The following is an 11052-nucleotide window of genomic DNA, read 5'->3' as shown; positions in this document are numbered from 1 at the left end:
CAGTCCAATAAACACTGGTCTTTACTGTGACTTTTGATAAAGCACCCATTTTCTAGAGAGCTGAAATTAAAACAGAATCAAGTATTTAAAAGGGTCTCTTGAGTAAACTAAAGCAAATATAACACAGAAAGGGGCAGCGGGGAGGGGATGGGAGAGATCCAGCTGCAAGAATCAACCCAGACTGGCAAAACCCAGCAGTTCCTGCTCCAACAGTTGCTCAGTGGCTTCTGCACCCAAGTCAAGAACAGTTTAGAGTTTCTGCTGGACAAGTGCTTGAGATCTGGAGGTCCAGTGCCTGCTGCTGCTCAGGTACCAGGAGAAAATTATTTTCCTCTGCTCTCTCCAGCTCTCATACTTGAGGACACAAACAAAACAATTCCAAACCCAGATACAAGAACACTCCAAAGGGTTATCAATGGATCTCAAAACCAGGAGCATTTAGAAATACTGAGACAAAAGTTGGGTATTTTTCCTTTTTAACTAAGGCAAAGAGGAACAGAATTGCCCATGTTGCTGGGTAATTCTGAAACAGACACCTTAACATTCCATAATCTCCAATATAAACATCTTTAAATGCTCATTTTCTGTTCCTAAGGTAAAGAGGGAAGGCAACAGGAGACAATAATCAAAACATCCTTTCCCACTGGTAACCTTTGAAAGGGCACAGTTTTGCTGTCAGCTAACCCAAAGTAAGAGGAAGCAAAAATATCATCAGCTTTCACACATCAAGTTGTGCTGCAAAGACAGAAGAAAAGCAACTCCCCAAATTACATATGAAACATCCATCATGTTTCAGGTGTGCTGGAGTCCCCAGGGCTCTGTCCAAGTACTGTGATGAATCTGGAGCTCAAGTCTCACAGAAATTATCTGGAAGTTGATAAAAGCAAAATATATAAAGGAGTTAACACCTGGAGATACCATGTAGGAGAGCAATGCTACCTTAAAAAATCCTTGTCCCACGATTCCAAGTTTAAGGCAATACTGAAACTGCTAAAGCCAGAAAACAAATCAAAATGTCATGCATTGATTTACACCAAGTTCAGGCCATACATGTACTGTGCAAGTCACACTCCCAGTGCCCCAGATGGTCACAAGACACACAAGGAATGCCAAAATGTTAAAGGTGTCAGTGACCCCAAGCACAGTTGTTGCTGTGCCACATCACTGTCACACCGCAAAAGGATCTTTGGGTGGGTCAGGACTGGGAGCACTTACAGGAGGAGCTCTGCTCACACACATCAATTAGGGTGGTTTTTGCAGGTCTTCTGAAAATTCTGAGCTGTTTCTTTGGCAGAATCAGCTTTTCCAGATGTGAGCAATCTTCCATGTTGCAGTAAATAATGTCAGCCCAGAGACATCAATGTGCACTGAAATCAGATACAGTAAATTCAACTGTACAGCAGCTCCTCTCCCTCTTCCCTGCCAGGACTGGGGTGGAAGGGGAGGATCACAGTGTTCCTGGAGGATGACTGTTCCCAGGCAGGGAAGGTGTCTCAGTGGCATTGACAGTTCCTCCCTGGGTCTCTGCAGGGAGCTCCATCTCCACCTGAATGTACCACACCAGCCCAGCCCTCAGCACAGAGCCCCTGTGCTCTGCTCCTATAACCATGTGCTCCAGGCATCATCCCACCCTTCTGCCCACCACAGTGCTGAAGTGTCTGGGGATTTAAAAACTGTAACGCACAGCTCATCCCCAAACTCCCCAGTCAGCCCCTGCTCCTTCCATTTCCAGAGAAAACTCACACCAAGCTCAGGAGCTGTGGCAGCCACAGCCCATGGACACCATGGGGGTGACAAAGTCCTCAGCACTGGGGCTCCTGCTCTGCTCAGCCTTCATTATCACCTGATCAGTACCACTAATTTCTACTTGCAAGGCAAAAAGCTGAACTGACAAAGCAAACCCTTTGTCAAACACAAGGCAAGAAATAACACATTTTCTTTCAAACAATTTTTTACTGCAAGTTCTTTGCAAATATTTGCATTGTCATTACAAAAAATACCAAACAAATTTTCAGTCTATTCAATTTCAGAGTGTCATAATTTACAAAAAAATAAATAGCTTTACTCTAAGGACAATCGTCTAGTATTAAGGTCAGCAATATCAATCACAGAAGTCCACATTCTCAGTGCTGAGTATCTGGATCCATCTGACTTAGTTTGCTTTCTTCCAGCACTTTCCTTTAAAATAAGACTAATCAGAACATTAGAAAAGTAACTTTTTTCTTACCACAAAAAGCTGAAAATTCAACATAGATCTTGAAAACCAGACTCCGTTGCCATTTTAATTGTTAGACCCTTCCGACACAAAACTTTAAAAATGCTTTTTTTTTTTTAAACAACTGCAACATAACATTTTCCCACAAAAATGTAAGAGTCAACAGCAGCAGCAGCATGGAGGGCATGTTTCTTTGATATAAGGCTAATGGTCCTTGATGCGGCAGAGCTGCTGTGAAAGCACACAACTACCAAAGCCAAGGGTGTTACAATCAAGGTCAGGCAAACCCTCCCTGCTCAGCCCTGTCCCCACAGGTGTCCCCAGCACTGGGCACCCCAGTGGGGGTTCCTGAGGGAGCTGGGGGTGACATCAGCACACAGCAACACACCAGCTGCTGCACAGTTTGGTTCTGGAGTGATTGTCATCCCAGACATGCTGGGACACTGCTCTGAAGTTGACTGTGCTTTTCCACATCAGCACTGCTGACATGGCAGTGGACTTGCTGCTCTGTGCTGTAAACACATGAAACCTTTAGGACAATGCATAAAGCATTAACCATGTACAGTAAATGCCATCAGGAGAAAGTCTGGCACATGTTTTATTTCACAAGAAGAAAAATCTTTGGACTGTAGTACTTTATGCCACAAAATGTTCCAAGTGCATCCCACAATAGATGGCTCATTAAATGAGAAATCCACAAACAAGCAAATAACTAGCATTTGCAAAAATGTTTTCAACAAAAAAAAAAAGGGAACTTCAGAACATAAAAGAGATGAGAAGAAAAAGCTTTTCTGAATTTCTCTGATGAATCACTCGGCCGTACATGTGAGTGTATAATGACAGATTTCAGGCAAAAAATAGGAGTCTCTGAAGTGTCTTCCACAGTGTAGGAGCTTCTCCTAAAGGTGGCTAAAATCAATACTAAGGAGAAATAAAAAATAAGGAAAAATTGCATCTTTATGTTGCTTCCACTGCCACGCTCTGGCTAACTTCACTGTGCCTGAAACTCAGCTGGGTGGTTCAGTCCAGCTCAGGGGAAGTTACTTTTGGAGAACTGTATCACCTCCCTCTTCCCCACAGTAAATAGCCAAGTCCAAGTGCTACACCAAGCCTGAATCTTTGGCCATGCTATAGAAAATGCCTTTTTCCTGAAGTAGTTGGTCTGGGGTACCACACTCCACCACTTCTCCTCTCTCCAGGACTAAAACTCTGTAAAACAAGGCAAGGAAAAAAAAAAAGGAAAATAGTCACAAGAAGATCCAGAAAGCCAGTGAATATGGGTATATGTGTACAGGCAGAGACTGCAGCATAGCCATTATCTGCAAGTGCTGACAGTGGAACAGGCTGAGGTGCTCACTGTCCCTCCCCAGCTCTCTGCAGATGGTCTGTGTGGTGCCTTGTTTACAGAGCACATGGTCACCCAGCCATCTGCAGACACAGCACATGGTCACCCATCTCCTCCTGCTCAGGAGGCTCTGGAGTGCACTCTGAGCCAGCCAGAAGCGAGCTGGCAGCACCTCTTGTCCAGGTGTGTGAGGGCCTGCAAGACCTCGGGTAACCTTCCCTTAACACCCCTCCACACCAACTGCAGCTCCACAGCTTCTGTGACAAGCAAAAACACCCAGCTGGCACAAGGAAGTGCACCAGGTCAGCTGGAGTGTTCCAGCTCCCCCATGGATGGAAGCACTGCAGAGATGGTCACCACCAAGGCAGGGGCTGCAGCCTGGTGCCACCACTGCCACTGCTGAGCTGGGTGTTCCCTGCTGGCAGTGCTCCTCTCTCTCATCTGTCACTACTGACAGCACAGAGGGCTACAAAGGTACACTGAAATCCTAGCAGTGCTCACTTTGCCATTCTGTGATAAAAGGGACAAGAGCCTAAAACTGAAATGTGAGACAACAACTTGGCCCTCAAGCCCACCTCAGCAAGGCAGCCAGCAAGAGGGAGGCTCTATGAACTGTAACCAGAAGTGAGGGAAAGTGGAACACCAAATGAACTTCAGAGGGCAGGATCTGCCCCTTGGGACTCCCTATGCTGTCTGTGCCTAAATTAGGGCAAGACCCAGGAACAAACTCCTGTCCTTGCCTTCTCCCCTTCCCAGTTTGCCCAGGCAGGAACAGCACATTGGCAGTGACAGAGGGACCAGAGGGGCTCCACGGGGCAAGCACAGCCACCACGAGGCAGAACACACACACATCCTAGCCCTCAAAACAGGGAGCTAAAAAGGAACCAGTAACCACCCAACAAACACAGATTGCCATTTAAGTGGAGCACAGGGCAGGGCACACAGTCTGCAAGGTAAGAGCAGCACCAGCTCACCTGGTGTAGTCCATGATTGTGTTCAGACGATGTGCTATAGTTAGCACAGTACATTCTTCAAACTGAGACTTTATAGTGGACTGTATGAGCTTATCTGTCTCAAGATCAACAGCAGCTGTGGCTTCATCCAGAACCAGGATTTTGGACTTCCTGAGCAGAGCTCGTGCCAGGCACACCAGCTGGCGCTGCCCCACGCTGCACAGAGGGGATGGAGCAGGGGAGAAAAGTTAGAACAAGTTCAGAGAATTCACTGGTGTTCATTTTGAAACCTGGCAATTCCTTGTTCTGAAGATAAGGTGGGTCTTACTATTTCCCTGCAGAATATCTAACAGCATCTGAAACTACATCCCCTCAAAGGAGGTCCTGGCAATGCAGTAGGAGCACACAAATGGTTTCAGCATAACTGCATCAGGCTGGTTCACTGCATCAGGGCAGTGCTGAGGACTGCACTTCAAATGGTTTCTACAAACTGAACATATAAAACCCTGATAAGGTGCAAATAGCAAGTGAACAGCTTCCTTAGAATAATGCTGCTGTTTAAATGCTTTCCAAGGCTGCCCAAACTGCCTTGCACTCAAAGTATTTCTTAAAATTATTTGAAATTCTCAAACTCAAGAGCAGAAAACAAGCTGAATAAAACCTAGTTGTCTGATTGCCTGGTCACACATTAAGAATTCTCCAGCTGCCTCCCCAAATTGTGACACAGGGCTGGGGCATTAGAACTTGCCCAAGCACACCCTGATTCAGTTCAGCACACACTTCCTTTGACCCACCTGAGGTTCTCACCACCCTCAGCACACTCATGATTCAGTTTATCAGGAAGGGATGATACAAAGTTCTTCAGGTGAGCCAATTCCAAAGACCTCCAAATGTCCTCGTCAGAGTGTCGGTCAAAAGGATCGAGATTCATGCGCAGAGAGCCAGAAAACAATACTGGATCCTGCCCATGGAGAGAGGAGACTGACAATGGACACACAACATGGCAAGGGCTCCACAAATATTTCTTAGAAAACAAAAGGAAACCATACGTACAGATGCAGTTGCAAGCAAGCTAATATACTGAATTGAGGAGTGAGGACTCATTTTTTTCCAATAAAAAGTTATTCTCCCTCACTCTTATTCTTCTTGGGGGCTGACCACCTTTCCATTAGTCAATAACTCATGAATTCAGAAAAAAAACCCAACAAAACAAACAAACCAAAACACCCAAACCCCAGCCAACTTGGCTTTACTGGACCTCTAGGCTAAAATAGAGGCCCTCCCTGCTCAACCTTCTGTCAGCAGGGACTGCCAGGTCAACTTTTCACTTCTTAGGGAATTAACCATCTGTAAATATTTCAAAATTCTTCAGCTGCAGTTTGAATGAAATTACTCCTTTTTTTTTCTCAGACAGGAAAAAATACTACTCTGGAAATATTGATGCAAAACAATCAAAAGGAGAGAGCAAAGTCCACCCCCAGATTTCCAAAAGAGGTGGTACAGAAAACCTTCTACAGTGAGCTCACTTGTTTTTGCCAGTGTGCTGCAATGGTAATTGAAAACATCACATTTTATAGTCTTACTTTGAATCAGAACAGACAATAAAGGCTACAGAGTAAGAACAAAAACACTTGAGACTAAATCCAATGCTCATAAAGCTGTATTTCCAAATGTTTAGGACTATCCAACCCACAGCTGGCTGGGCCAGACTGGGATGGTTTCTGTGCAAGAACAGCACTGACAGCACTGCCCAGTGCACAAGGGGATCCCAAGCAGGTGCTGAGCTGGGATCAGCCCTTCCCACTCAGCCTGAGCTGTCTGTAGCCTGTAAGTGATCAGCTCCTGAATCCACAGGCCAAGGTTTTACTTCACAACAAGGCTCAGCCAAGTTCCTACTTGTTACCTGGCACAGGCAAACTGAAACCAGCCTAGGGAAAGAAGCCTGGTTTCAAGTCCATGAAAGGGCAAGCTGAAGTGACTGAATTTCATAGCACACATCAGAGGAGGAATAACAATTTGGAATAACAGTTTTCTCCTCAGTGCTTTATGGAAGGAGCACTGCAAAGAGCAAAGAAGTTTAGGTAGTGGCAGGATTTTGCACCTACCTGAGGGATGATGGTGATCTTGAACCTCAAGTCATGGAGCCCTATCTTGGCAATATTAACCCCATCAATGATAATTTCACCTTCAGCTGCTTCATTAATCCGAAACAAACCCAAAGTAAGTGAGGATTTTCCAGCTCCTGTTCTTCCAACTATTCCAATCTGTTGGGAAGAAATACAAGAACAACTTATTCTAGGAAAGAGTTAAATAATTTCCAAGCATTTCCACCTGAAACCAACACATTGTCAAACTTTTGGAGTTATCCACACAGCAAAGGCATTCGGTTTCACACTGTATGTTTTACTTCCCAGCTAGACTGAAGTCTTGATCAATTCTTTTCAAATATAAAAGATTGTTACTTAGGTTGGCTGATACACCTCTGGCCATCTGTCCATTCTAACCACTTGAGGTAGCATTCTGCCCATATTTGTAGGTACAAAGTGTGCACTCAGGAGAAAACAAATGCCCAGTTGGCTACCACAAATAAGGAAGCTGGGTAGTAGATCTCTTATAGCTACCTTTTATGCTGCTGCGCAAGGCCACACTATTAATAGACATCAGAGAATCCACACAGGACTGGGCAAGGGAGCAGGAGGAGAAACACACACATCAGCTTGGCCAGATCCAGAGAACCTGTTCTCAAGTCCCATTTTTTCCTGCAGTCTCACCTTGCAACTTCTGCCTCACTAGGATCAGGCCTCCCCCTTGACTGTAGGCTATTTTCCTGAGATTATAATTAACTTAATCTCTCTGCAACCTACTCCTCTTTGCTTATGGCAAACAAATTAGCAAAATTCCCTGGGAAGGGGAGACAAGACAGGATAAACCTCACCTCCCAATGAAACCAGGCCAAATGATACTTGGCAGCCCCACATAACTGTGTCTCCTTATCTCTGACGCAGAACACACCTTGCAAAGGCTGAGAGCCCACAACATCTGCAGGGCTGATTCCACAGAAGCTTTTCTAGTTCTTAAGAGCCCCAGACACAGAACAGAACAGGGTTAACCTCTCTCATGCAGACCTGTGAGCTCAGCAGCCTGCCATGGATCAGACATTACCTTTTCCCCCCCGTTGATGGTGACGTTGATGTTTTTCAGGACCAGGTCCAAGTCCTCGCGGTAGCGCAATCCGTAGCCCCGGAACTCCACCTTCCCCTCCTGGGGCCAGCTGCTGCCTGGGGCTGTCTGCTCAATGCTCCACTCAGCCTGCAAGAGCCACACAGACACCCTTCATCAGCTGCTGCAACCAGCACAGGCTCAGAGGACTCAGATTGCAATTAACAAAAATCCTTCTTCAGGGATAATTTGCAAAAGGAACTGTGATGAGAAGTCTCAGGACAGATGAAATGGTGTGAGCAGCCAAGGGCTTGGCTATCTCAAGTCCCACTTGCTGGATAAACTTCCTTCTTGCCAATGGCAGAATCATGCAGGCAGCACACATTCAGACAAGCTGTCTGCACACCCCACCATGGCAAGGACACCTCTGGGGCAGCCACAGGTGCAACTAGAAGCAGTTAGGCTGAGCCTGTGGACTATAACATCCATAAGCTGGTAAAAAGGTGCTGCCTCAGCCTCCCACAGAGGTGAGAAAGCAAACAATACACTGCATTCACTGCCACTGCCAAATAAAAAGGCTTTTACATGTATAAACACTGGTCTGCTACCAGAACTTAAGGAAAAAAATCTAGGAAGGGTCTTCATAATGTTTGGCTGCAAAAATAGTCACCCAGGTCAGGTTCAAATGCAGGCAAGGCAGAGAGAAAACCCAGGGAACTCCACAATCATAAAGGGAACTGCACATTAAATGAATAATGTGATTTGAATCAAAACAAAAAAAGAAAAGAAAAAAAAACCAAAACAAAACCAAAAAAAACCCAAAAAAGTAAAACCTGTTTATTCCCCACACTGAGTGCAAAAAGAGAAACACATAAAAACATGATGTGTGAAGTTTTAGGAAACCAAAACATTTATGCTACCCTACTGCTTAGCCTTGAACATAAGAGCACATTTCCTAAACAGCACTGTGTAAATACCAGTGGGAACACCATAAAAGCACCAACAGGAACTTCCCAGTGGGACCCAGCCCGTCCCTGGCAGGCACCCACAGCCCTGAGCTCTGCCCCACCCTCCAACCACTCAGGGGGCAGCTGGGACCTCAGAACAGGGCACTGGCTCCCACAAGGGTGGTGGAGAGCTCACTGTACCTCCTTCTCCATTTCAGAGTATTCCTTGACTCTCTCCACAGCAACAATGTTGGTTTCCAGCTCGGAGGACATGCGAACCAGCCAGTTCAGGTACGCTGTGATCTGCAAGGGGGAAAGCAGGCAGAGAGCAGGTTACACTGAACAGGTTACCTGCAATAAATGAAGAATTTATTTATTTGGAACAACTAAAGCACTGCAATTTCAGGCAAGATCTTGGCTAATCAGTGCTGGACAGGAGGAAAACCTAAATGCCTTTAAGATGCACAGGATGAGACCCTGGCCACATCCCCTCACAGAGGGAAAGCAAAGAAGAAACTTCCCAGCATCTCCTCAGATACTACTTGTAATTATTATTTTCTATGTTCTTTATATTAGTTTTCCATCCAAAGCCCTATCAAGGCTCTGACTTCCTGATGCAGTCTAAGGATTCAGAGGTTTTGCTGATTTTAGGAGAGGCAAAATTACCTGCAGCGAATAGGACACGGAGAGGCCAACCAGGCCTGCACTGAGTTTGTTGCGTGCAATCACTGCAAACAGTGCTGCAAACAGGACAATGCAGTTCCCCACGTACTCCAGACGGACTGCCAGCCACCTGCAAGGCACAAACACACCCCTCCAGTGCTTCACCCACAGAGATCAGAAATGTGGACTACAAATGCTCTGTTACACATCTTTTTTTTTGTAAGATTAATAATGTGGCATGTGTGTCCTGCTAGTGACACAAGCACTGCAAGATGTCTGAGGTTCTGCTTCAGCAGTGTGTGAATCTAGAGGCATCCAAAATTAATTAGTCTTTCAGTTGCATAAAGTCCTTTCTATTGATCCCTATGTTCATAAAGCAGTAGTAGTAGTTAAAACTACTACTGCTTTATGAACATTGGGATCAATGGAACAAAACTTTTAAAATAATATAAACCACAAGCAAGGCAGGAACTCAGGGAAAGGTGAGAGATTCAGAAGTAATTTTAATTGTTACACAACTTTTTCTGTAAGATTAATAATATGGCATGTGTGTCCAGCATCTAGAAGCATCCAAAATTAATGAGTCTTTCAGGTGCATAAATCGCTGTCTTAACTACTACTGCTTTATGAACATAGGGATCAATAAAACAAAAATTTTAATATAATATAACCCAGAAGTAAGGCAGGAACTGTCAGAAAGGTGAGAGATTCAAAAGTAGTTTTAATTGTTACACATCTTTATTTTGTAAGATTAATCATAAGGCACGTGTGTCCTGCTAGTGACACTGCAAGATGTTTAAGGTTCTCCTTCAGCAGTGCCAATCTAGAAGCATCCAAAATTAACGAGTCTTTCAGGTGCATAAATTCCTCTCTTAACTACAGCTATTTCTGAACATAGGGATCGATAAAACAAAACTTTTTTAAAATAATATAACCCAGAAGCAAGGCAGGAACTCTCGGAAAGGTGAGAGATTCAGAAGTAATTTTAATTTCATCACAGAAGTTCGAACAAAACATATCTGAAACGGAGCCAAGCATGCCAAGAGCTGTGACAGATAAGGAGCATGTCCTCCCCAGTAACTGTGCAGCCCCAGTGGTACCTGTTGGCCACAATGCTGGGGTAATAAGCCTTCTGGTTCTCGTCCACCTTGATGTCGTTCTGGCGGATGAAGCGCTTCTGCTCCTGGAAGGCGCGGATGACGCTGACGCCCAGCAGGGTCTCGTTGAAGTGCGAGTACACGGGCGAGCGGCTCACCGACTCCAGGCGCTTCAGCTGCCGCGACGTGGCCACGTAGAACCTCTGCCAGTGAGAGCACCAGAGCCATGGTCACTGTGGGAATGTGCCCCCTCCTGAGGGAGTGACAAAACTGTCTGCTGTCCCCTTAGAAAGGAAAGAAGCCCAGAGGTTTCTCTCCTGGATTAGGTGAAAAAGGCATCTCATAGGACCTGGGGGATTTCACCTCAAACTTAAGGACAGCTAACTGGACAGGAGCCAGAAAGTCCCACCTGGGCAATTTAGTAGAAAAAGAAGAGAACAAAGAAACTAACGGCTTTTACCAGGGACAGGAGGGCCTCTTGCACCTGGATCAATTTTTCTCTGTAAAGAGTTTGTTATTGTGCCTTTTATTAAACCTTTTTTGTTTCCAACACTGCCACAGAAGCCATCCTGCTGATTTTACGCCTTCTAAGGTAGCTGAGCTATCTTGGTTGTGAAATACATCTCCAAGAGCTTATGAGACCTGCCTCAAGGAGACTCCTATTTCAGGTTAC

General features: G+C 45.2%; 1 protein-coding gene across 1 annotated transcript in view; it reads right to left on the bottom strand.

Annotated features, from left to right (window-relative positions):
* Positions 1-1961: 1961 nt before the first annotated feature.
* The window catches only part of ABCC1 (ATP binding cassette subfamily C member 1), a 46396-nt gene continuing 37305 nt past the window's right edge, over positions 1962-11052 (bottom strand). Inside the window, exons 24-31 of the mRNA XM_054270789.1 lie at positions 10383-10582; positions 9286-9412; positions 8821-8922; positions 7676-7822; positions 6619-6777; positions 5308-5474; positions 4535-4729; positions 1962-3424 (exon numbers count right to left, since the gene is read on the bottom strand). Of these exons, the coding sequence (XP_054126764.1) occupies positions 3316-3424; positions 4535-4729; positions 5308-5474; positions 6619-6777; positions 7676-7822; positions 8821-8922; positions 9286-9412; positions 10383-10582 (1206 nt within the window). The 3' untranslated portion in view covers positions 1962-3315. The remainder of the gene's footprint in view (positions 3425-4534; positions 4730-5307; positions 5475-6618; positions 6778-7675; positions 7823-8820; positions 8923-9285; positions 9413-10382; positions 10583-11052) is intronic.

The sequence above is a fragment of the Melozone crissalis genome, unplaced genomic scaffold, assembly GCF_028551555.1.
Source record: "Melozone crissalis strain CALT ecotype California unplaced genomic scaffold, PUWL_Pcris_2 ptg000012l_1, whole genome shotgun sequence".
NCBI classification, from domain to species: Eukaryota; Metazoa; Chordata; class Aves; order Passeriformes; family Passerellidae; genus Melozone; species Melozone crissalis.
This window is presented reverse-complemented; position numbering and strand designations above follow the sequence as displayed.